We start from the raw sequence: 27,639 nt of genomic DNA, 5'->3' as shown, positions 1-27,639 counted from the left end.
TCATTTCCTGTTCCTTTTCTTCCTGATAGAGTGGTCCAGATGCTGAGCACCTTCACTTGTCTCTGTCTTTCTTTTCCCTCCTAATCCCTACACACTGGCTTCCCCCACCCAGATTATTCCACTGAAACTGCTCTTCGTAAACTAATCCATCAGTGCGTGGCAGCCATCTTGGTATAAATACTAGGCCAGCATTTCCCAAAGTGTGTTTCTGCAGACCCTGGTCATGCTCATTTTTTAAAAGGGGGAAATGGTCAAATACTTTGGGAAACCTTGCAGACCCTGGTCATGCTCATTTTTTAAAAGGGGGAAATGGTCAAATACTTTGGGAAACCTCACATCTTCTACTTTGTCTTAGAGATTTACATTCCTATTAACATATCAAGGATTTGGGGGTGTGTTTCAATTCCTTCTCTTCTTCTTCTTCTCTCTTCCTTCCCGATTCCAGTTTAGGACACCTTCACCTGACACCTGCAAGTGAGGCGTGGTGGGTCACAGCAGCTATAACACTATATGTGTGACTGTTGAGAAGACAGCCCAACAGCTCTTCACTTGTTCTTCTAGTCATTTATTGGACATAGAACGCTCTATCTGAAGCACTGGGGCTTCCCTTATCACTAGTTTTGGAACCCAAATCTGAGTCAGTGACAGCCTGAACAAATGAAACTGAGATTAATTTTTTTCTTCCTTCTGCACTTTTTAAAAGTCCTCCTTACCCACTGACATTATATTAATGATTTAGTCTTAGAACTTGACTATAGATTAAAGCCTAGATTCCTTATTCTGATCTTCAAAGCCCTTTACAAACTGACTCCCCCATTGTCGTCTTAATCCCATAACTGGATGACTTTGCTGGAACAGACCTAAGATTCAGATCCTGGTGACCCTCTTTACTTTGTAGCTGTTTGCATTTACTCACATGCATCAGAACTGAGGAACCCACTGGGTAAAACACTTGAGCCCTGTCTACAATTAGGGTGAAGACATATACTGACAAGTCTGCTTGACTGGGGTCCCAGGTAGAAGCTGGGAGAGCACATTGGTAAGAAGAGTAACCTGGTGCAGGGAGCAGGGTAGGGAGCAGATGCAAAGAGGAACATCTCTGTCCTAACTCAGACTGCCTGGATTCCAAACTCATCTCCACTGCTTACCACCTGTATGTCCCTGAAAACATTTCTTTATCTCTCTAAGCCTCCTCTTCCTCATGTTGAAAATGGGTGCAGTTCTGGTACCTAATTCATAGTGTTGTTGGGAATGAAATGAACTAAGGTATGTATTCAGCAAATTTTCCTGTTATCAGCCATAAGACTTAAGTATCATGGAGCTTGTAGTGAGCAGTTCTGGATAGAGAGCAGTTGACCCTGGAACTGCACTTCATTTGTGTGCTCTGGGGAGAAAATGCCTTTGGGTATGAACTGTAGGTTCTGTGATTCTTTGGCATTCAAAAATCCTTTCTGTGGACTTCTCGATTGGCTCCTCTATCCCTCCCCCACCTCCAACTTCAGAGAACACACTACTACCATCACCAAGCAACACTGTAATATAATATTAGGGTATAGTCTTTTTGCAAGAGCAATGGTGTAGACGTCCAACAATCAGTGCAAAGGCTCCTGCATGTAAGCAGTGGCAACAGTGGTGATGAAGGCTGGGCAATGGCCTCTCTGGGTTCCATTGTAGTCTGAGCCTACAGGCTGTAACCTCATTAGCCATGACAGAGAGCAATTTGCAAGTCCAAAATGGGCAAGAGAGCTCCCGTGGTCATTTGTGCAACTTCTGCATGAGGCTGGATTTCCTGCAGCCTGCCAAGCAGAGATGGAGAACCATCAAAATTGGGTGAACGAACCTAGATCTGGGGAAGCTCTAGACACTTAGGTTACATTTATACACTAGTAGCAATTATTTATTGAGGATCTTCTGTTGCCAGGCCCTGGGTGGGGTACCTTTCATTACTAAGCATACACGAAAAAGTTATTCCCATTTTACAGATGAAGTTAAGACATTTGTCAAAGGTCACACAGACAGTAAGTAGTAGAGCCGGGTTTTGAATTGTAAGCTGATTTGGAAGTCCAAACTCTTCTCTTCTATGCTAGTCTGCTTTTCTTTATCTACACTTCCAGCCATATCTTCCAATATTGCACACTTTGGATTAACTTTGTCTCAAATCTATCTCATCAGTTCCATCTACAGTTCTTTTTACTGTCATTTCCTAAAGTACTGCCCTTTATGATGTTCAGCAGGCATACAGCGTCCTGCCTTCAGGAGAGTTACAGTCCCCAGGCCCTTCTATCTCAGCCATTGCTGTATACTTTTGTAGCTTTTATCTACAGACAGTAGATTTGGGGGAAGATGTACAGCTTTGCTACTCAAAGTGTAGTTCATGGTCCAGCCTCACCTGTAGTTTATTAGAAATGCTTATCATAAGCATCACCTGTAGTTTATTATAAATGAGGAACCACAGATCCCACCCCAAACTTACTGAGTTAGAACCTTCATTTTAATAAGGCCCCCAGGGGATTCATATGGACACTAGATTCTGAGAGACAGTAGTCTATAGCTTTGAGCAGAATCTCTGAAGCCACCAAATGCTGAGGTAGTTCCTAACCCAGTACAGAGCTTTCTCAAGCTAAGAGACTGCTGGCCTCAGCAGATCAAGAGCCCTCAAGATTACTTGATGGGGTATCAGCTACCTCAACACTTAAGCCCCCAACACTTTAAGTTTTCATGGTGATTTCAGGCAGCTACAATTGTAAAAGACTGTGAAAGGTGCTTCAACATGAAGAGGGGTTTAACCTTTATAAATGATTGTGGTCGTTCTAAAATTTGGTGGCCAATTGGAATCATGATGGAAGGTGGGGAGAAAAATTCTGATATAACTAGTATAGAGAATGACCTAGGCATATATGTTTTTTTAAGTTTATTTATTTTGGGAGAGACAGAGAGCTTGAGTGGGAGAGGGGCAGAGAAAGAGGGAGAGAGAAAGAATCCCAAGCAGGCTCCATGCTGCCAGTTGTGGAGCTGATGTGGGACTCAAACTCCTGAACTGTGAGGTTGTGACATGAGTCGAAACCAAGAGCTGGATGCTTAATCGACTGAGCCACCCAGACATCCCTACATTGGAAATTTCTTCAGTTCCCCAAGTGATTCTCTTTTTTTTTTTAAAGTTTGTTTGTTTGTTTGTTTAGAGAGGGGGAGGAGTGGCAGAGAGGAAGAGAGAGAGAATCCCAAGCATTCTCCGCACTGTCAGTGCTGAGCCTGATGTGGGGCTTGATGTGCTCCTTTTCAGAATTATTTGGGTAACTGTGAGATCATGACCCAAGCTAAAGTCAGATACTTAACTGATACCCAGGTGTGCCCCACCCCCAAGTGGTTCTTATATGCAGTAAAATTTGAAGACACTGAACTACTGTGAATACCTCCTTTCAGTTAATACAATTCTGGGGCCTATGTTGAATTCAAAGATAGCTTATTACAGGGTTTCCCATACAGTAAAAACTGGTTTGCAAGCATAATTTGTTCTGGAAACATGCTTGTAATCCAAAGTACTTGTATATCAAAGTGAATTTCAAGAACCATTGGCTCAGTTGTGATCATGTGACATTCAGCATCACATACTACTCGTATTGCAAGACATTGCCTGTTTATCAAGTTAGAATTTATTAGAAATATTTGCTCATCTTGTAGAACATTCATGGAACAAGTTACTTGCAATCCAAGGTTTTACTGTACTTGATTTTAGGACTTACCTGGAGGAATTGCTAAAAATACAGCAATCAGGCCTTATCCCCAACTCACTGAGTCAGAATCACCAAGGGCCTGGGAGCTGTAATTTCAGCTAGCACCTAAGTACTGTGCTCCCTCTCGTAGAGGAGTTTTGGAAGATACTGCTTCCAAAGACTAGTGGATTAGAAGCTCTAAAACCTGCATCAGTCATCTACTTTTATTATCTTGTTTCTGGAAAGACACCTGAACTTCACTCATCAGGAACTAATTGGGTTTAAAAGCACAGAAAAATGGTCTTGGCATCATTCTACAGCTTTCTAAAGGGAAATGTTTTCTTATAAAATGCTCAGGCTGGCTGTAATCTAGAGCTTAGCACAGCTCTTGGCAAAGGGTCTCAAATACTTGTTAAATTAATTAATGAGTGGTTAAATAACTCTGAAAAGGAGCACCACAGTGGCTGGAAGAAGGAACCAGCAAGCAGACCATCTCTCTTAATTCCTGACTTTTGATCTCCTGCTTGTATGCAAATTACACATACATCCAACCAGTACAACATACTCTATATAATTTGCTTCGGTAAACTTGACATACGACAAATAGATAAATTAGGAAGCGGTTATTCATTGCATGAAAAGTTGATTTGATTTACAGATACGATTCATTAGAGCAGTGTGGTTCCCAGACTAGCAGAATCAGCATCACCTGGGAACTTATGAGAAATGCAAATTTCCCGGCCACCCTATACAGCCTGAATGAGAAACTTTGGGGATGAGGCCCAGCAGCCTGTGTTTTAACAAGCTTTCCAAGTGATTCTCTTTCAGCTAAAGTTTGAGAACTCCTGCACCAGAGGAGTTCTTTAAATGAAACATTCCACACCACAAATAAGAAAAATTATGTCCAAGAATACACTTATTGTCAAAGGGGACCTTATCTGTATTCTATGATCAAATATCACTATGCATCTTCAGAAAGCTTCCAGATTATAGCTGAGTATTTCTTTAAGAAAGGCTTTAATGTATAAATAAGTATGCTTTGCTTATATTTAACATAAATTAGTATATAGTGTAAGGAAAATATCACAGCACATTGCACACAGTGAGAGTTAAGTTCTCTTTTTGACGTTTTTCAGTAATCTGCTGAGCCTTAATGTAAAGTATATTTCTTGCTATGAATAATGGTCAAAAACAGTTTGAAAAGCAGAGCTGTATATGATATAAGATTTGGTAGCTTCTCATCCTGTGAACAGAGAATGTCATATAAATACATCTGCAGAAGGGCTCATTATAAGGATCAAGTCAGTAATCCCTGCTAAGCAAGAACATTCCTTATGTTCTAAAAAGGCTTTTTATTTCTGTGGTCCTGCCTCAGATTTCAAGCAGTGGTCTGGGTTCTCAGGTTGGCCGGTTGTTTTTCCCAGAGTGTCTGAGTTTTGGTGAGAGGAGAGACAGGCACTATGCAGATAATTAAGACATGTACAAATGGACTACTAGTATGTGTGAATACTATACCTAACAACTGTTAAAAGTAATTCATTTAACATTTACCTAATGTGGAAATGGATGAAGATCATCCAAATGAGAATAAACAGAGGATATTTCTTCAGAGCTTGGTATGGCAAGGGATTCTGCCACCATCACCTGTGTTTGGCACAGACCCAAAGCCAGGCAGAGGAATGGGAAAGGTTTGTAGTGCAAAAAGGGAAGGCTTCAGGTATGCTCTGATTATAGGTTGTTGGCATGGAGAAGCTGGAGACAGACTAACTCAGAGCAGGCCATCCTGTGTGATTGGTTTAGCAGCATATTTGTCTGGTTGAACCTGGTTTGAAAATGGGGGCAAAAAGCTGAGAAGCTGGCAGTTGACCTAGTCCAGACGTTCTGGGCTGATTGCTGAAGGGATTGTGTTTTGGCTTCCTGGATTGATTGCTGTAAGGGTTATGTGTTAGAGTTCTATGGTCATATAGGTCTAGCCTGTGTCATTACCTACTAAAGCAAGGCAAAAACCTCATCTTTAGGGTAAGTTTATTAATTTATTTAACACTTAGGATCTCTTGCCAACTTGTCCAGTGAATCAGAGATTGAAATGAGGGTTGAATCTGGTTAGCCTATAGGTCAAAGCTTCCCTCCCTCTATCTGAGCTGTTCGTGTTGGCAGGGATGACCCATACAAATGTGCTTTTGGTGGACTGGAAGTGCCCACTGATGCTGAAACATCTTGGCTCATTATCAGTCAGCTCAAGAGTGGCTACTCTGTCTGTGCTAATCTGAGTGAACCATGCATGAGAGCTGGGGACCCGATGGTGACCATAAGCACTCATCCCTCTTCAGCCCCGAGACAAAGCAGGCTCCCAACCCAGCTACTTGCCCTAGTCTAGGCTGCCATGGACGCTTCCACTTGCTTCTGAAGTGACTCAGCACAAGTCTCCACAGTGGGTGGGATTGCTGCAACCTTAGCAACCCATAGAGGTCAAACTTCTACTACCTTCTTTCAATTCTAGGTCTTAGCCAGATGCTAACTGTAGCCCAGGAAGTAATGGCTAGAGGATCTCAGCATTTAACTGCCCAGTTTCCGTGGACCACCGATATTCTTAGTGGCATCTGCACCCCTTCCAAAGTTTGGGAATGTCCCATCTTGTGAGGCAGAACCTTCATCTCACCATAGAAGATACTCACTTTCTCATCTCACCAAATACTCACTTTCCCAGTCTCCCCTGCAGCTACGGCATGGCTGTGACCCAGATCCACGGATTGGGCATAACTATATGACTTAAACTTCCCCACTATACAAATGCAAAAATCCCACAATGGGAGATAATTTCCCATTATCTACCTGTTCAGCTACTCTATAGTGTGAACCAGGTAAAGTGGGAGAAACAGGAAAGGAAGAAAAGGGAAAAAAGAGGCAGTGAAACTTATTTTAAGTGGAAGATTTTGACCAGGCTTGTGCTTAAGTTTAAGCAGAAGGTACAGTTTCTGAGATTGTAATAATTAGCATTAATTTACATAGCAGGTAAGAAGATAGAATATACAGAATGAGACAAGTTTAAAAACAATTATGGGGTGTCTGGCTGGCTCAGTCAGTAGAGCATGTGACTCTTGATCTCGGGGTTGTGGGCTCATGCCCCACATTGGGTGGAGATATTACTTAAAAATAAAATCTAAAATAAAAATGAAAACAAAAAGTTATAAAATGATACATCAAACATTTTAATAGGATAGCATAAACTGAATATTCATTCAACAAATACCTTAATGTGCATATTCCACATGCGAGACACTATTCTAGGCACTGGCAATACAGCAAACAAAATAAGATTCTAACTTTGTGGAGTAGTGGGGAAAGAAATTCAATAAATAAATCAATATAGAATATATCACTTGGTGACGAATGCTCTGGAGAAAAAGAAAAGCAAATAAGAAGACAGAAAATTAAGGAGGGTGCTACTTTATAAGGAGATCAGGAAAGGTTTCCCTGAAGGACTCATATTTGAGCAGAGAACTGAATGATGAGGGCTTTGAAGGGGACCACCGGGATAACTGAGGGAAGAATATTCTAGGCAGAAAAAAACTCACTATGGGTGAAGGCCCCAAGAACAACAAGGAGACCAGTGTGGCTGAAGTAAGTTAACGACGGGGTGGTGGTAGCAATGAACTCAGAGACGTGGGGGTAGGGCACATGACTTAGGACCTTGTAGACCCAAACCCTTGGCTTTCATGCTGAGTGAGACAGGAAGACTACAGAGGGTTTTGAGGAAAGTTAAATGATCTTAGAGGCTTTGAAGGATTTTACACACATATGTACACACTCAATTGTGTGTGTATGTACAACTGGTCAATATGAATAAGATCTATAGATTGTACTAATGTCAATTTTCTTATTTTATTTTATCTTAGAAAGTGAGAGTGAGAGAGAGCGAGCATGAGCTGGGGAGAGGACCAGAGGGAGAGAACGAGAGAGAGAATCTTAAGTAGGCTCCACACTCAGCAAGGAACTAGAAGGAGGGCTCAATCTCAGGACCGTGACCTGAGCAGAAATCAAGAGTTGGACACTTAACCGACCGAGTCACCCAGGACCCTTCCAATGTTAGTTTTCTTCCTTCCTTCCTTCCTTCCTTCCTTCCTTCCTTCCTTCCTTCCCTCCTTCTTTCCTTCCTTCCTTCCTTCCTTCCTTCCTTCCTTCCTTCCTTCCGGGGGGGGGCAGGTGCAAGTGAGCGAGCGGCAGAGAAAGAGAAAATCCTATGAGGGGGAGAGAGAGAGAGAGAGAGAGAGAGAGAGGAAAGTGGTGCTCACCCTAACCCTTAGCGGATCTTGAGCTCACCCCAAGCAGGGCATAAGCTCACTGGAAGCGGGACTGGAACGCCTGAACCCTGAGATCATGACCTGAGTTGAAGTCAGATGCTTAACTGACTGAGCCACCCAGACATCCCCCCCAATGTCAATTCTCTGCTTTTGATATTGTATTTTAGTTATATAAGACGTTACCATTGGAGGACGTTGAGTGAAGGGTATATGGGCCTCTCTCTACTTTTTGCAACTTCTTGTGTATCTATAATTATTTCAAAATCGAAAGTTAAAAGAAGATAAAAAAAAAAAAAAGGGATCACTGGCCGCTGTGTAGAGAACAGATGTGAGGCAGGACAGAGGTGGGTAGCAAGATAGGAAGTAGAGAGCGGAACAGGATGTGAAATATAGGCACCAGCAAAGTGATGCAAGGTATGTCAAACAAGTCTTTTTGGGGACATAACTTTTGTATTACATCTTAGGAAGATTTGATTGATATCAAAGAGTTGAAACTATATCCTGGGTAAAGAAGAAAGAGGAAAATAATAGAAATGGTGACCTAGTTCACCCTCTTGTTTCCTGCAGGACTATACTTAAACCATACTAGTTCAAACCATTTCTTTTTCTTTCTTTAAGGCCTCCCAAGGGGATTGCAATGTCTCCCACTCATACACACCTCTAACAAAGTTCATTTTAAAAGCAATATTGCTGACATGTAGCCTGTAACCTGGAAGCTGGACTTAGAAGTCTTTTTTCAACTCTGTTAGTCCTATTCACAAACAGACTGGACTTTATGCTATTCTCCAAATGTATTTTGAGCTGATTCCACCTGGATTTTTAAATTCAATTTCTATTTAAGTTTCCAGGCCTAGATCAATGGCCACCTCTTCCTTGAAGCCCTCCGATTTTCTCTAACAAAACAAATGCCTCTTTCCTATGAACTTGCAAATATTTTTATCAGTACACTTCTTTTTTTTTTTTAATTTTTTTTTTAACGTTTATTTATTTTTGAGACAGAGAGAGACAGAGCATGAACGGGGGAGGGGCAGAGAGAGAGGGAGACACAGAATCGGAAGCAGGCTCCAGGCTCTGAGCCATCAGCCCAGAGCCCGACGCGGGGCTCGAACTCACGGACCGCGACATCGTGACCTGAGCTGAAGTCGGACGCTTAACCGACTGAGCCACCCAGGCGCCCCAGTACACTTCTTATAGCATTTATCAATTCCTTCCTTAGGTTTTTGCTACTTATTGAGATAGTATGTCCTCTTTGTTAGATTGTAGGTGAGTTTCCAGAGGTCAGAGACTGTCTTTAACATTTTTGTACTCCCCACACTGGCTAATAGTGTGTGAACTCTATGGATGTTAATGTGGAATGACGAAATTTCTTTTTTAATCTGTGTGTTTGGAGGTTAGGGGGTACATTCATTTTGGAGTTAGGGAGGTATTTTTATATAGTGTAGAGTTACTTCTGTGTGTAGTTGTTACCATCTCCAGGAATATTCTTATTACCTCACCCTCTGGGCAGAGTCACCCAGTATTGTAAAATGGAAGAGTGATACATCCTAATTCAGGATATGTATTTATCCCGGGAGGCCTGGCACCTGAAGTATAGAGGTAGTGGAGGAGAAACATAGTTTGAAATGTACAAAGTCAGAAACTACTTTGTGGAAAATTCTTCCACTCAGTAGGTATTAAAATTGTAAGCAGGGGATTGGGTTCTCATTGAGGCTGGTCAAAAAGGAAAATGTCTCTTAGTAGGAAGATACTCAATATGCAATGCATACAATTTTAAATGTACCACAGTTTAAAAAACTCCCAATAGAAATCATGCAAAATAGAATCTATCAGATTTCTTCCATCTGTAACACAAACCTATAGCAATTATAATTTTTATAAATGTTAACTGTTTTTAGTAGACTTTATTATTTTTTTAGAGCAGATTTAGGTTCACAGTACAATGGAATGGAAAGTACAGAGATTTCTTATATAATTTCTGCCTCCACTCATGTACAGCCTCCTCCATTATCAACATCCCCGCAAAGAGTGGTACCTTCCTTACAGCTGATGAGCCTACATTGACACATCATTATCACCCAAAGTCCATAGCAAATGTTAACTTTTGTTTTATAATTTTATATTCTTTTTCCTAAAGTCCCCCAATTTTATATGCTTAAGTACCCACAAATATTTGTTTTTCAACAAGTTTATATTTTTTATGGTTTTCCTGAAGTTCTAATCTCTATTGAGATTTTTTTTTCTTCTTACTTAAAAATATAGCTTTGAAATTACCCATAGTGCATTCTTCTGTTTATTTATGGCCATTCTTCCAAGTCGTATTTCAATCTGGGTGGGAAATTTCAGTAAGTGCTCTTTTATGGCTTATTGGGCAATGTCAATCAATATTTTTTTAGTTAAGCAATTTGTTGATGTTACTCTTGTCATCACTATGGGGGTAACTCTTCATCTCTTAAGGACAAATAAAAAGGAATTGGTTAATTTGTATTAGAAGAGATTTAGTTCTTTTATTTTTTGTTATTATTTTTTAATGTTTTACTTATTTTTGAGACAGAGAGAGACAGAGCGTGAGCAGGGGAGGGGCAGAGAGAGGGAGACACAGAATCCTAAGCAGACTCCAGGTTTTGAGCTGTCAGCACAGAGTCCAATGCGGGGTTTCAAACTCACAAACCCGAAGATCACGACCTGACCCGAAGTTGGACGGTTAACCAACTAAGACACCCAGGCACCCAACAATTAGCTCTTAATGAAAGAAAATCCTAACTCTGAAACAAAGTAATAAGGGGTTTAATATTAAAGATGAATTGCTAGGCTTTGGCAGTGAAGATTATTGTAGGGTGGGGGGAGGAATAAAAGACTGGAAATAATTGCATGAACTTACCTAATAACTTGGTTCTTTCCAGTCTCGTTAAGGCTAATTCCATTAAACAGAAAATTAAATAATATTGATTATGGTCACACAAATGTATGTTAGTATGTAGAAATGTAAGTCAACACCATCAGTACAAGAAGGATATGGAATGAAACAAAGATTTGCTCTAAGGAAAAAGTAAATTATTAAGAAGAACCTAAAAATAGTCAGGCTTTCTACACTTGAGAGGAATTATCTTCCTAGCAATTGAAATGAAATTGATTAAAATATTCATTTATAGATACACAGTGAGAATACAAAACGGCCTTTTAGAAAGTGCTATTAGATTAAGAGCAAAATGTATTTGTAGATCTGGTTCTGCCATATTCACTTAGTATTACTAAGTATTTTATTAAAATGGTCTCTTGAAAGAAACTGTTGGGTTAGTTTAAAAACATCAACGAGGGGCGCCTGGGTGGTCAGGTGGCCGACTTCGGCTCAGGTCATGATCTCGCGGTTTGTGAGTTCCAGCCCTGCACCCGGCTCTGTACTGACAGCTCAGAGCCTGGACCCTGCTTCAGATTCTGTCTCCCTCTCTCTCTGCCCCTCCTCCACTCACGCTCTGTCTCTGTCACTCCCCCCAAAATGAATACATGTTAAAAATAAATAAATAAAAACATCAATGAATCAGAAATCGTGATTAATTAAGGCTATAATTAAGATTTGCTCTGGGGAATATCTGGGTGATCCAAGTTTATCCATGTTCAGTAACATTAAGTTCTAGGATACCTTTAGAAAGAGAAGATACCATGAAAAGAGAGGAACCAAAACACAGACCTGCTCCCAATGCTAAAGCACAAACCACGGCCATCAATTCCTCTTTGAAAATTGTTTTCATGATTTTGAAGTTGAGCATAATCAAGCCCTAATGTCTTTTCAATACCTCCCTTCACATTCTTTAATCTGCTTTGATAAGGAAAAAAATTCATGTTTTAGATTGGTCTGGAGGTTAGCAAATAAATGTGATTTGTTCAAAATATTATTTCGTGGTTCAGTTCTGTTCAAGCCATTCTTATGCATGACCCCAAAGCTGCAGTGAAAAGATTACTCCTGCAGAAAAAAAGTCAGAAGGGGAATATTTATCATCAATAATTTATATTGTTACAAGGTTATAAAACTGATGTATTATCTTTACACAAATGCTGAGTAAAGTATATAATCAGAGTAATAAAAAATAACCAGCTCAGCATTATTAGAACCTGGAAAGACTTAATAACAAATTCAACATAAACAAAAGAAACTTCAGGAACCTACCCACTTCAGTTGAGCCAATTTTATGGCTAATTTGTTTCTGAGGCAAGGCAAATTGTTCTGGGCATATCTGCTTTGGGGTAATCAAAATGCTGTGCTCACTTCATGGTTCAATCCCCTTCCCCTCACTTCTTTTTTATTTTTTCCCCCTCCTGTGTAGTCTTTGAAAACCTTTATATAGAAAAATGTGAGGAGGGAAATGTAGAGAAGATGATTTTTTTTAATGTTTTACTTATTTTTTTGAGAGAGAGAGCAAGCATAAGCCAGGGAGGGGCAGAGAGAGAAAGGGAACAGAGGATCTGAAGCAGATTCTGCACAAACAAGCTGACACCAACAAGCCCATGTGGGGGTTGAACTCATGAACCCCAAGTTCATTACCTGAGCCAAAGTCAGCAGCTCAACTGACTGAGCCATCCAGGTGCCCCAAGAAGACTATTTTAAAAAATTTCCTTTCAAAATGGTAGGTCATTTGAAAGGGAAGAGACAATACATGTGAACATAATCCATTATGAAGAAAAGCATTACTGATTATGATAAATGCTAGTTTTAAGGACATAAAATAAAAGACATGTGACCAGATTCCTCTTCTAACAATGGAAGACATATTGAAAAGAAGTCAGTAAATAGAATGTACTAAAAATTTTTGCTTTAAATGTTTATTTATTTTGAGTCAGAGGGGGGTGGGACAGACAGAAGGAGAGACAGAATCCCAAGCAGGCTCCTCACCATCAGCGAAGAGCCTGATGTGGGGCTCGAACTCACCAACCAGGAGATCATGACCTGAGCAGACCTAGATCGAGAGTGGGAGGCTTTACCAACTGAGACACCCAGGCACCCTTTAAAATTAGTTTTAAAAAATAGTGTAAGAATAGACCTACCCTATGACCCAGCAGTAGCACTGCTAGGAATTTACCCAAGGGATACAGGAGTACTGATGCATAGGGGCACTTGTACCCCAATGTTTATAGCAGCACTCTCAACAATAGCCAAATTGTGGAAGAAGCCTAAATGTCCATCAGCTGATGAATGGATAAAGAAATTGTGGTTTATATACACAATGGAGTACTACGTGGCAATGAGAAAGAATGAAATATGGCCCTTTGTAGCAACGTGGATAGAACTGGAGAGTGTTATGCTAAGTGAAATAAGTCATACAGAGAAAGACAGATACCATATGTTTTCACTCTTATGTGGATCCTGAGAAACTTAACAGAAACCCATGGGGGAGGGGAAGGAATAAAAAGAAAAAAAAAGAGGTTAGAGTGGGAGAGAGAGCCAAAGCATAAGAGACTCTTAAAAACTGAGAACTGAGGGTTGATGGGGGGTGGGAGGGAGGGGAGGGTAGGTGATGGGCATTGAAGAGGGCATCTTTTGGGATGAGCACTGGGTGTTGTATGGAAACTAATTTGACAATAAATTTCATATAATAAAAAAATAGTGTAAGAAAGTGTAATGTGGTATTTGCTTATTTCATAGTTTTTCCTTTGTAGAGCATGTTCACTATAATTCCCTTTACTCTTCACAACCACTCTGTGAGGTAGGTTAGGTGGGTCTTTCCTTTTGATCCATAGAGGGGAGATGGAGACACTGGAATAGGTCTCAGCCAGGGCTGCAGTGGGACCCCGCAGGTCATTCCCAGATCAGGAAACCAGTCCTCTCCACTCCCAACTCAGCTGACTCCAGCCTCTGGGACCTCACAGCCAGCCAAGAGAGAGTCTCCCGAGAGCGACTGCTTCCCTAGGCATCCCTCATCGAAACACAGATTCCTGCCCACACCTTGCAAGGAGTGCCAGCCGCTCTCAGGGAAATGTTAAGGTCCACGACAAGGTGGTGGCCAAGGGCACTGGCTTTGTGGTGTCCAGTGATTTGAGTTTGAATTCCTGGACCTTTTCTTACTATGCATGACTTTAGGCAATCTCTCTGAGCCTCAATTTCCTCATCTGGAGAGGGCATGCTTTGATTTTTCCCAAGGGGTTTACCGACGATTAAATGGTATAAAGCAATAAAAGTCTTAGCCTACAGCCTGGGACGAAGAAAATACTGGCAAAATATTGCCTCTGGGATGTACAGGCCACAATCTCTATTGGCTTGGGGAATCTCCATCTGCAAAATGGGCGCAGCTTAGATCGCAATCTTTTAATAGCAAACATTACTTTGCAAACAAACCACAACAAAACCCCCACCATCCCCCCTGCGCCGCCCAATTCTGAATGACCCGTGTTTTCAAAATGTGAGGGCTGGAGGGACGGATCTGGAACTTAAAGAAGCGTTATTATTAACCAGGGAAATTAAATAAGAGAGAGGGCAGACAAGGTGAGGTAAGGATGGGAGAAGGGAGAGGCAAGGAAACCTCAGATCTGCTCCGAATAGCTGCGACTCCAGGAGCAGCCAGGTGATGAACCGCATGCACTCACAGCTCCGCGGGTCTTTGCTGGGACCCCCTAAAATGACCTCAAGACAGCTAGTGGGACGCGCAGAAAGAAGGCGCAGGAGAAAAGGCACCACCGGGGACTCAAGGCTAGAGAAGAACCTACAGGAGCTCGAGGGGCGGGCCTCTGGCTTGGGGGCGGGATCAAGGGCGGGACCTCGCCGAGTTCCACGGCTGCGCGCGCCACGTCTCCCTTAGCGAGTGTGTTGGGGAGAGGCAGAGGGAGGGAAAAACCGAGTGGGGCGGGAACTATTTCTTCTCGCGAGATCTGGCGACGGCAGCGGCGGTGGCGGCGGCGTGTCCGTGAGAGTAGCGTGGGGGCGGGGAAGAGAGGCGGCGGCGGCGGCGTCCGAGCTACGCCACACAGGGCCGGGGTGTTGGGTGCTGGAGATCAGAGCGGGGTCGTGGCGGCGGCGGTGAGGACAGAGCGGCGGAGGGGGGGGTGCCATGGCGGGACAGCAGTTCCAGTACGATGACAGCGGGAACACCTTCTTCTATTTCCTCACCTCATTCGTGGGGCTCATCGTGATCCCGGCCACATACTACCTCTGGCCCCGCGACCAGAACGCCGGTGAGTCCTGCCGGCAGCTGCCCGCAGACCCGCGCAGGCCCCGCCGGCCCCTGTGGGCCGCGCCGCCCCCGTCCGCTCCAGCCTAGCCCAGCCCCCAGCGTCCGGGTGATACAGCGCGCCCAGCCGAGCCTCGAGTCCAGGCGTCCGCCTCTGGCGGGGCCCGGGCTCGGCGGTGTTTCCCTGGTTCCTCTCCGGGCTCCTCTCCACCCTTGTTTCATTGTCCTTTTCAGGAGTTTCGCTTCGCACCCTCTCCCCCATTGTTCTGGACGCTCCTTGCAGCCTCCTCCTGCTTCTTTGTCTTCTCTGCCTCTGATTTTATTGGTTATTTTTCTATATGGAGGGAGCAGGATGGGTTGGGGAGGATGGGAATTGGGAGGTGAGAGAAGAGTTGGCAAAGGAGGAAGCCGAACGTGCAGGCACAACTCCGAGCCCCCAAGCCACGGCCCTCTACCCTCACACCCCCGTTTCTCTGCTGCAGCTGTCGTTACTGATGTTTTGGGCACTGTCTGAGCTGGATGGCATGTTTAGGACTCCTAACTGAGCTCACCGACCGCCCCTCCCCCCGTGCCTTCCCCTGTTGCTTTTTCATTTGTTCACTCAACGCTGTGGGGTTGGAAGCAATGCTGTTATTCCCCTTAGCAAAAATAGGCTGTTCTCTATTTCCTTCTCTTTGGAGTTTCCTGTTTATGGAGGAAAAGTGCAAGAATGAAGGATTAAGTGTGTAGGTAGTGCATCTCGTTGGTGGTTGTGAGGTACCTGGTCCATTTGCTTTTAGTTCTAAATCTTTTCTCATTAAACACATGGGATTAGAACATAGAATAATAGAGATTCTTTTCGAGGCATTTTATGTTGCGTTGTACTAGGATATATGGCAAGTGATATTCTTGAAGCTGATGGAACTGCCAGGCCCTTATAGGTTATTTAACTAGTAGTTTTTGAGTAATAACATTTAGGGAAAGCTTTCAATTTCATAGGAGCTATGCTAACTTGATTAAACGTTTTCCTTCAAGTTCAGTGTGGTGGAAGTGTAGGTTGTCCACGTTGTATACTGTATTTGGGGGCAGTTGTTAACAGTGAAGCATTTAATCAGCTCAGAACTTTTTATGCTTTAAGACTCCATGTTCTGTAAAATTCTTGAATTACATCATGGAATTAAATTGAATTTAGGATAAATAGCAAAGGATTCCATCTTTTTGTACATTTGATGGTAAGTTTAAATATCCATTGGGTGCAAAATCTGCCCAAAGTTACCGGTTTTCTTACTTTGTGGATAGTTTATGAAAGTTGGATTTTGGACTGTTGTGCCTTAGTTTCCTGTGTATTTAAATTATCTGGGTTCTTTGGACAGTGGTTGTATATGAATGATGAAGTCTTAATACTGTAATGGTTTCCCTTATCTGCCAAACCTAGGTCAATCTAATTTTATTTTGAGTGAAAAGTGAACTTCTGAGTACAGTGGTTTATTTTCACTTACTATCCCTATGTGTGCAACTGGTTGTGTGGAAGACAGAAGGGTATTGGGAGAGAGGTAGGTTTGGATAGAATGTGTTTCGAGAAGCTGCTGATTTCAGAAATTAGTCATTTTAATCTACACTGGACTTTTGAAATTTGAAAGTCCTATTTTCATGGTCGGTTTTATATTATAAAATTTGCCTGATAACTTACAGGCAAGTTATACTTGAGCTGCTTCAGCATATAGTTAGTTGGTCTTTGGAAAGGTGGTAGGGAATTAATAGTGACTATATAAGTTATGGATTTCAAATGTCACTTTATTTAATCCTGTTGAAAACACAATGAAGTAGGTACTGTTATTATCATCTCTATCCTTATGTGAAGAAACTGCAGTTTAGAAAGCTTAAGTAACTTTCTCCTTTGTGGCAGAACCTGGTCTGCTTAGCTTCAAAGTCTTCTGTTGTCTCCAAATTGCTAGAGAGAAAGGTGTTGATTTGTCCTTTCTTTACATTTGGCTCTCTGCCTCAGGCTTGCCTTAGTCAGTAAATGTGTACATGTTAATAACGTATTTGTTTGGTCTTGCTCAAAATTGCACTGTGAAAATTAAGGTGGATGCTTAAAATGCTGTTCTCATCATCATGAAAATTGGTGGACATCACTTGGGCTATTTTTTATTTTTGTGCTTCTACCGTAATTTGAGTTGTTTTTTTAGAACTACAGTGGTATTAAAGGGATGTTTTTATTATAGGGACTTTTTTCCTGAAGTTCAGTTTGCAGTGTCTTGGGTATCAAAGAGAAATCTTGGAATTATAGGTTCAAAGCTCTGAAAGTTTTTCATCAGATGTTTGCAGCAAAATAATTTGGTGACTTGTATCAACAGGTGGCTACTTACAATCTTTATTCTTCTCACTTAGAAAATAGTATTAATATAGTATATTAATTTGGAATACTAATTTGTTTGATGATTGGTGCTGTTGTAGATCCTCAAGGGCTTGTAAAGATAGAGACACTGTACTGTGTTTCTAAAAGCTGAAAAATTCTGAAATATGTATTTCCTCAAGGGTTTTGAATAAAGGATATGGACCTGTAGTAGTAGTTTTGATCAACACAACAGGATATTTTAATATTTGATTTTGAAGCTTACTGTATTTCATTTTCCTGTGAAACTGCAAATAGCCAGATGTAAAAATGTAGGCATATGAGTTTGAATTTCAGAGTTCTTATGGCATTCTTGACTTTTCAGGGATACTCTCTGCAGGAAAGCATGAAAATGTTTTCTTTGTCAGCATTTCTACATTAAAGTTCAGGTTAATTTTCGTTTTGTTTTTCAAGATGATGATACATGTGGGTCTTTTAGTTTCAAGGTTTATGCTTGTTTCAGTGTTGCTCTTCTTGAATTATTGGGCTCTTGGGTCCATTAGAAATTATGGCACCATTTCACAGATGGTAAAATCTACGGTTTGAGAGATAGAAGTAGCTTGGTCATTGGCATATTTGATATGTTAATTGAAGTTCCTCTGTTATCCAGAACACTAATGGAATCCTTTAGCCTTGATTGTTGTCTAATCTATTGGGCTAAGTGCACTCACAGTTAATACCCCTTTTAGTAGTTGGGGGGTCCTATTTATTTTACTCTCCTGGTTGTTTGCAAATGTGTTGAGTAAGTTGACTGAATACTTTTTCAGACCATTATGGACAAAAGCTCTGCATGAAGTAATAACAGAGGGTTTATATTTCCTTAGAACAGTGGTTCTCAACCCTGGCTACACATTAGAATCACTTGGGGAGCTTTAAAAACAAAAAAAAAAAAAAAAAACTTATACCCATCCCCAGATATCTGATGTAATTGGTCTGGAGTGGGTGCTGTGTATTGGTTATTTTTAAAGGTCCCTATGTGATGTAAATGGTAGCTAGCAAAGAGAACTTCCTTAGTACTTGTCTTTTGCTGGAGTTGTCATTTTGGGGAGATGGTGTATTTCTTTTGATATATGCTCTTTGCTAAAAAACAACCACTAATGTTTTAGCCTTTTTGTTTTACATAGCTAAGAAGCACTTCCTGTAGAACAGTGCTGTAAAGTTCTTGTAGTTGAAAGCCGAATATATTTGTTAAAACAGTGTTGGGGCACCTGGGTGGCTCAGTCGGTTCAGTCTCCGACTTCAGCTCAGGTCATGATCTCACAGCTTTTGAGTTGGAACCCCGCGTCAGGCTCTGTGCTGACAGCTCGGAGCCTGGAGCCTGCTTCAGATTCTGTGTCTCCCTCTCTCTCTGCCCCTCTCCTGCTCACTCTGTCTCTCTATCAAAAATAAACATTAAAATAAATAAAACAATGTTAATAATACAGGTTTACAGTGGTATTTAACAAGAAAAAATAACTGCTTGTAAATATTAGAATTTCAAATAATCAAGAACATGCTTTTATCTGTTCCATAGATGAAGGCTTATTGATCCTTTGAATTGAGATAAAATATATCATTATCTTTTCCAGGTTATTGTTTCTTTAATTTCTTGACCTTATTTTTTTAAAACTTATTTGACCTTACTCCCTGATCTTACTGTTTGAAAACTGTCTGGTTTTGAAACCTGGATCTGCTGCTTTACTAACAGTGTGATCTTGGGCAAGTTATTTAACTTCTATATATTTTAGTTCACTCATGTGTAAAATAGAGACAGTAGTTATTTATTTTACAGAATTAATTCAGGAGTAAACAAATAGATATACTGTACTCAGGGTTTTTTTCCCCATGGTTTTGAAAGGATGAGTGAAACTTAAAAAAAAAGTTATGTTTCTTTATTTTTCTTTGCTTTCTCCCCCTCAGACAGCATGCAAGTGATTCAACTCTCTGACTTGGGAATGTGAATAGGAGTCCATTTTTAGTGCTCCGTCGTATAGTAAGAAAACTCTGAATTTGGAGAGTTAGAAGTTCTGGTTTTAAGTTCCAGCTTTGTTCCTATTTTGTTATTTCTGAACTCAACCTCATTTTCTAGGCATAATAATAATATGCCCTATAAGAAGTGATTCTCAGAAGCAAAGAAATAGAATGCACATAAACATGCCCACAAAACTAAACACAGTGTAGACATTCCTTCATTTGGTAGGTATTTATAGAGGATTAACTATGTGCTAGATACTGCTTCTAGGTGATGGATCAGATTTTTAAGTACATAGAACTTTTTTCGTACTAGGTTGTATATACCCAGTACAGAAAAGCACACACACAAAGAAAGCAGAACAAAAATTGCTTGTAATCGCATCACCCAGAGGTAATTAAACATTTTGGTGTGTGCACCTCCCCCTTTTCTTCCTCTTCTGGGGATGACTGTAGACTTGGTCCTTCCTCTTGTTGCGGAAGGCCCTACACCCCCCTCCAGCCTGAGACAGATAATTGTGATTCTCATCTCAGCTCTGCTGCTGTTCATTTGAATGTTTGCTAGCCCAAGGCAAGTAGTGCTGAATGCACTCATAATAGCACTTTGAGCCAGACTCAGGTATTATCCCAATTGTACTAACAGGAAAACTAAGTCCTAGAGGAGGAAAGTTTATTTAAAGCCGTATAGCTTCTAGCTGGAAGATTCGGTGTTGGATCCAAAACCGTCTTAATGCTAGAGCTTCTCTTGTTAGCCATTACTCTTGTACTGCCTCCTGTAATATAACACACGATAGTAAGTATTGAAATGGTAAGTGGAAAGTGCTGTGAGAGCATAGAGGAAGAAATGAATAATTCTGTTTCTGGATTTGGGTATTTCATGCAGAGGAGGTTATTTGAGATGGGTCATAAAGGGTCAGTGGGGGAAATGTATGCCTTAGGTAGGAGAAAGTATATGCAAAAGCATGGAGGTGTTTAATAAATGGTAGAGATGTGCTGTGTTCTTAAAAGTAAATCAGCCATCTTAGGACTCTTATACTTTATTTTGTAATTTTTTGGGTAAACAGTGGAAGTTTTTAAATAGTTCATGACATGGTCAGTTTGCCATTTTAGGAAGCTTATACTTTATCCTGTAAGTTATTGGATAAACAGTGGAGTTTTTAGAGTAGGGTAATGCCTTGGTCAGTTTTGCTCTTGTGGAGCATTGTGTGGAGAATGATTTGGCAGAAGAGGATGGGAGGTTGATGGGTGGGGAAGAACTAGATAGAGAAGGAGACCATTTCAGAGGCTGATTAGTCCACTGAAATGTCAGGATGTAGGGGAATGGGTAGATTAGAAAGAGAACTCTAAGATAGCTTGGACTACTTATAGAATGTAAAAGTACCTTGGAGAGAATTAAAGTGGAGTGCAGATTTTGAATTTTCACTTATTTCTCCCTCCCTCCCTCTCTCTTTTTAAAAAAATTTTATTTATTTATTTTGAGAGAGACAGAGACAGCAACGAGGGGGAGGGGCAGAGAGAGGGAGAGAGAGAGAATTCCAAGCAGGCTCTGCACTGTCAACACAGAGCCTGACGCAGGGCTCAAACCCAGGAACTGTGAGATCATGCGTGACCTGAGCCGAAACCAAGAATCAGATGCTTAACTGACTAAACCACCCAGCCACCCCTGTTTCTCCCTCTCTTAAAAGCTGTTTGGTGGGGCACCTGGGTGGTTCAGTTGGTTAAGCCTCCAACTTTGGCTCAGGTCATGATCTTCTGGCTGGTAAGTTCAAGCCCCGTGTCGAGCTCTGTTCTGACAGCTCAGAGTCTGGAGCTTGCTTCAGATTCTCTGTCTCCCTGTCTCTCTGCCCCTCCCTGTCTCATGCTCTTTCTCTTCTTCAAAAATAAACATTAAAAAAAAAAAACAAAAAACCCTGGTGATTGGCCCAATAATAACCTACTTTTATCAGTTCAGTTTTGGGATTGAGTGCAGGGAAAAGGGTGGGGATGATCATTTTTATTTCAAATGAAATATTTCAATTGAAAATTATCTGTTGATTTATCTAGGTTTCTAATTATAGTGGAGTTGATTATTTCAGTCTGTTGAATGGAATTTAGCAGAAAAAACTGGCTCATATAGCTTTGTGTTCACAGGAGTATATTTTATGAGCATTCATATTTAATTTAGAACATACAGTCTTTTTAAGACTTTAGATCTTGAAGGGATATTAGACATCTGAGAAGTTTGAGTCATTTTAAAATAAAGTCATTTCCCTCTGATCTATCCTGACAGAAAGGGGAATCAGACATGTACGCTTAAGTCCTACACAGCAGAGGAAACCAGCTGGGACGTTGGCATAATGAATTATAGTGCAGCATTTAGGCTTTGTAGATGTGGTGACAAACATTGGATTAGTAAATGCATTGTTGCAGTTGTTTTTATTTAAAGGTCATACTGCATACTTGCTTCATCTTGGAAGAACCTGAAAAACAAAGATAGTCCTATTTTCATTTTCTCGGATATTTGTTCCCTTAGTCATACTTTTTATTCAGACATAAGGGAAGTCACAACAAATGTATCCATACTGTACTTGGACTTTCTTTTAAAAAAGGTTTTCTGTTACCAGACTTTATCAATAAGAAATGTTACACATTCTTACCATCACATTGTTTCTTTGAAAGATGTTGGCTCATTCTCTTAAAAAGGCGTTCCTTTCACATTTTGAGATTGTGTTTGTGTCCATATGGATGAAGGGATTTTCATCTGGAAAGTAGGTTTTTTGCTTGTTTGGTTAAATCTAGTAGTTATTGTTTGAGCTTTAGCTGTTTGCCTGTACCAGGAGGGCAGAAGATAGGAGTATGAATGCCATTGTTTTGATAGAGTTTGTAATCTGGGTGGGGTGGAAGGATTAGGTTTAGACAAGTCTGTGAATTATATCCATAGCACAACAAAGTAAATGTAAGAGCAGTGAAAACAAGTGCTTTGGAAGTTAGGTGGATAAAGTATTTGCATTTGGTTGGTAATGATAGTGGGGATCTAGAGTTCAGGAAAGGCTCTTGAGAGTAGGTCAATTTTGACCAAACTATTAAAGGATGAGAAAGATTTAATGGGTTGAATGGTGGGGGTGGGGGTCCAAAGAAGAAATCACACGAGGGGGGGGGGGGGGCTCCTGGCTGGCTCAATCGGTGGACCCTGTGACTCTTGATCTTGAGGTCATGAGTTTGAGCCCCACACTAGGTGTAGAGATTACTTAAAAATAAAATCTTTAATAATAATTAAAAAACGAAATCATATGAGCAAAAAGTACAGAGGCTGGAAAGCATGGAACATGTTAAAAATACAGATCAGTTGAAGCAGAAATCATTCATTGATTAAGTGTGAGAAAAGATCTGAAAAGTTGATTTAAGTCAAAAGGAGAATCTTGTATGCCTAGCTGAAGAGTTCATATGTTTTTTGGTTGACAGTATGTCATTTTTGGACATTTTAGAACATATTTTTACAGTTGTATGCAAATTAATGTGATAACGTTTCATAGAATGAGAAAGAACAGAGATTAAGAAGCAGAGGGATAATGTGGGCCTGAACAATGGTGGTGGCAATAGGAAGAAAGAGGACATTCTTCAGATACTGCTGAGGTGGAATCTTTTCTTTTTAAATTTTATATTGTATAAGTTTATATCATATTATATAATTATATATACTTTGGTAAAGTATATATAATGTAAAATTTCTAGTTTTAGCCATTTTAAATGAACAATTCAGTAGCATTAATTACATTTACAATGTTGTGCAGCCATCACCACTGTTTACAATATTTTTCATCACCCCAGACAAATTATATACCTATTGACAATAACTCCCCATTCTCTTTTTCCTCCAGCCCCTGAAAAACTCTAATTTACTTTTTGTCTCTATAAATTTGCCTATTCGAGTTATTACATGTAAGTGGACTCCTACAATATTTGTCCTTTTGTGTCTAGCTTATTTCGTTTAGCATAACGTTTTCACATTCATCCATGTTGTAGCATGTATCTGAACTTCATTCTTTTCATGGTTGAATAATATTCCATTGTATGGATATACCACATTTTTATTCATCTGTTGAACGCTTTTTGTTTTATTTTTAATTAGAGCGCAGGCATGAACAGGGGAGAGGGGCAGAGAGAGAGAGAGAAGAAAAAAATTAAGCAGGTTCTGCACTCAGCATGGAGCCTGGTGTGGGGATTGATCCCATGACCCTGGGATTATGCATGACCTGAGCCAGGATTCAGAGTGGGACACTTCAACCAGCTGAGCCACCCAGGTGCCCCTATTGAATTGTGAATAATGCTGTAGTGAGCATTGTCATATAAGTATCTCTTTAAGTCCTTATTTTCAGTTTTTTGGGGGTATATATTACTAGGAGTGGAACTGCTGGGTCATAGGGTAATACTATGTTTAGCTTCTTGAGGAACTGCCAGACTGCCACAGAGCTGCACCATTTTGCATTTCTACCAGCAGTGTAGATGGGTTCTAATTTCTGCATATTCTCTTCGCTTATTTTTCATTCTTTAAAAATTATAGCCATTGTAATAGATGTGAAGTGGTATTTTATTATGGTTTGGATATGCATTTCCCTAGTGGCTAATGATTTTGAGCATCATTTCATTTGTTTGTTGGCCATATGTATATCTTCTTTGGAAAAATGTCCATTCAAATCTTTTGTGCAGAGCTCGATGTGTTGTTTATCTTTTTTTTTTTGTTAACTTGTAGGAGTTCTTTATACATTCTGGATATGAATCCCTGCTAGATACATGGTTTGAAAAGATTTTCTTCCATTCTATAGATTGTCTTTTCACTTTCTTGTGTCTTTTGATGCATGAAAGTTTTTAAGTTTGATGAAGTCCAATTTATTTTATCTTTCATTGCTTGTGTTTTTATTGTCTAAGAATCCATTGGCAAATCCACAGTCATGAAATTTTATCCCTGCATTTTCTTATAAGAGGATTATGGTTTTGGTGTTGTGTAAAAATTTTTTTTTTTTTTTTTTTTAAGTTTTGAGAGAGAGACAGAGCATGAGCAGGGGAAGGGCAGAGATTGGGAGACATAGAATCCGAAGCAGGCTCCAGACTCTGAACTGTCAGCACAGAGCCTGACATGGGACTTGAACTCATGAACTGGGAGATCATCACCTGAGCTGAAGTCAGATGCTTAACCAACTGAGCCACCCAGGCACCCCAAGTTGTGTAAATTATTTATATTTGGATATTAACCCCTTGTTGGATATATCATTTACAGATATCTTCTCCCATTCAGTAGGTTGCCTTTCCTTTTTGTTGATTACCTTTGCTGTGCAAAAAGCTTTTTATTTTGGTGTAGCCCTAATAGTTTATTTTTGCTTTCATTTTCTTTGTTCTGTATCTATACTTTAGTGATTAATATGCTATTCCTTTGTATCATTTGTGCCTTTAGACAAGTTAACCTTTCTGGGCGTCAATTTTATTTATTTATTTTGACAGAGAGAGGGAGGGAAAAAGAGAGGGAGGGGCAGCGTGAGAGGGAAAGAGACTCTCAAGCAGGTTTGCATCAGTGCAGAGCTCTATGTGGGGCTCAGTCTCACAAACCGTGAGATCATGACCTGAGCTGAAATCAAGAGTTGGACATTTAACCTACTGAGCCACCCAGGCAGCCCTCAGAATTTTTAAAGTATAATACATACATACATGCCCTCAGGGTTATTGGGAGGTCTAAATGAGAAAATTCATGCATTCAACAATTATGTATTAAGCACCTACTATTTGCCAGGCATTGTGTTAGGCAGTGGAATGTGGGGCAAACAATGTAGGCGGGATCCCTATTCTCTTGAAGCTTACATCCTAGTGTGGGGGAGATGAGTGACATACTACATATAAACAATAAAATATCAGATAGTGATATGTACTGTGTAGAGAAGTAGAGTATTCAGAGAGTCTTCCTGAGAACATTCCTTCATGCTGTGACAAAAGGCAGCCAGTTATTCAGAGGTTTGAATTGGGTAGGAAAAGCCTGTTATAGGCTGAATGAACAGTTGTGTGTGTACAAGAGCCTTTAAGGCAAAAAAAAGTTGGGCATATTCCACCAACAGAGAAGAGCAGAGTGGCAAGGGTATGTCAGGTGAGGAGAATAATCTGGGATAATTCAGAGAGGGAGCTGGGGTGCAGAGCATGTCTGTAAGCCAGGGAAAGAAGTTTGGATTTTAAGTTTGGATGGGAAGGTTATTGAAGGTTTTTAAGCAGAGAAGTGACAAGATCTTGACTATTTTATTTCTTAATGAGAGGAGAATAGTTTTTGGCCACTTTATATATCCTTTTATGGGTAATGTCTTTTCTACTTAAAATGTTTATTTAAAAAATTTTAGTTACAGGGGCACCCGGGTGGCTCGGTCGGTTAAGCGTCCGACTTCGGCTCAGGTCATGATCTCACAGTCCGTGAGTTCAAGCCCCGTGTCAGGCTCTGTGCTGACAGCTCAGAGCCTGGAGCCTGTTTCAGATTCTGTGTCTCCCTCTCTCTCTGCCCCTCCCCTGTTCATGCTCTGTCTCTCTCTGTCTCAAAAATAAATAAACGTTAAAAAAAAAATTAAAAAAAAAATTTTAGTTACATATTTAAGAAATCACATACTGGGGGCAGCTGGGTGACTCAGTCAGTTAAGTGTCTGACTCTTGATATTGGCTAAGGTCACGATCTCATGGTTCATGAAATAGAGCCCCTAAGCAAGCCCTGCAGCGCAGAGCCTGCTTGGAATTTCCTCTCTCTTCCTCTCTTTCTCTCTCTCTCTGCCCCTCCCCTGATTGTGCTCTCTCCCTCTTCTCTCCCCCCTCAAAATAAATAGATAGACATTAAAAAAATTAAAAAATCACGTCCTAAAAAATATTCTGCAGGTGGTCCCTGGTTATAATGGTTCGACTTAGGATTTTCGAATATAAAGTATGAAGTTGATACGCATTCGGTGGAAACTGTGCTTCACATTTTTAATTTTGATCTTTTTCTGGGCTAGTGGCATGGAGTACAGTGCTGTTAATGGTACTGGGCAGCAGCCGTGAACCACAGCTCCCAGTCAGCCATGTGATCATGAGGGTAAACAACTGATGCACTTAAAACCGTTCTGTAGCATACATCCGTTCTGTTTTTAACTTTCAGTACAGTATTTAATAAATTAAACGGGTTTCCTTCTTCGTTACCAGAGTATGCAGGGGGTATAGGTGGCAGATGAACCCAAATTTCTGAAATCTTCCAATTTAGATAATCTGATGATGGTGAGTAGTGTTTAGTCAATCCTCTTTTGTCTAAAGCTCTTTTGTCTAAAATTGTGTCATATTGGCAACAGTGTGCCTTTATTTTAAAAATAAGTTTTAGTATTTAGAGTTTTAACTTTTTTTGAACATAGGGGATATTTACAAACTTATAAGTGAAAGCATAGCAGATACTTTACTCAAATTTTAGTGATTTATCAATTTATAGTATTTATGTTGTCTTCATACCAAAAAACATAGCATCGAATTTTAACGTATAAAAGCTTATAGATGTTAAACCTGAGTATGATAAACATACTGATTTTTTTGGCAGTATGTGCTAAAGGATTTATAGGTGAAGCATCTTGATATCTGCAGTTTACTGGAAGATAGTTCAGATAAAAAAGAATGGGGAGGGGGCTGCGTGGCTCAGTCCGTTAAGCATCTTACTCTTGATTTCAGCTGAGGTCATGAACTCACTGTTCCTGAAATCAAGCCCCCAAACCTGGCTCTCTGCTGACAGCGGGAGTCTGCTTGGGATTCCCTCTCTTCCTCTTTCTCCGCCCCTCCCCCAACTCGTACATGCACATGTTTTCTCTCCCCCCACCCCCAATAAATAATAAACTTAGAAAAAAAAGTGGGAGGGGAAAGAGGGAACTAGAGGTAAAGCCAAGAGTTGCAAAATGTTAACATTTGGTGAATTTAGATGGAGGATGTTTTCATTGTGATATCTTTCAACTTTTTTGAAGGTTTGAAATTTTTCAAAAAGTTGGGAAAAACATTAGTCACAGGGAATAAAAAAATTAATTTTTAGAGGTATGTGTCAGTATTATAAGAAATGACTTAGGATGAAAATATATTACATTAGGATGAAATTATGTGGGGGAAATAAAATGAAGGGCTGGCTTGTTCATGAAGTTTTGTAA

The 27,639-nt window shown here is 40.4% G+C and overlaps 1 protein-coding gene across 1 annotated transcript in view; it reads left to right on the top strand.

Moving 5' to 3' along the window:
- Positions 1–14,903: 14,903 nt before the first annotated feature.
- The window catches only part of SEC63 (SEC63 homolog, protein translocation regulator), a 74,302-nt gene continuing 61,566 nt past the window's right edge, over positions 14,904–27,639 (top strand). Inside the window, exon 1 of the mRNA XM_042939496.1 lies at positions 14,904–15,169. Within this exon, the coding sequence (XP_042795430.1) occupies positions 15,046–15,169 (124 nt within the window). The 5' untranslated portion in view covers positions 14,904–15,045. The remainder of the gene's footprint in view (positions 15,170–27,639) is intronic.

Source organism: Panthera leo, chromosome B2 (genome assembly GCF_018350215.1).
Source record: "Panthera leo isolate Ple1 chromosome B2, P.leo_Ple1_pat1.1, whole genome shotgun sequence".
Classification (NCBI taxonomy): Eukaryota; Metazoa; Chordata; class Mammalia; order Carnivora; family Felidae; genus Panthera; species Panthera leo.
The sequence above is the reverse complement of the archived record's forward strand: the minus strand, read 5'-3'. Positions and strand labels throughout refer to the sequence as shown.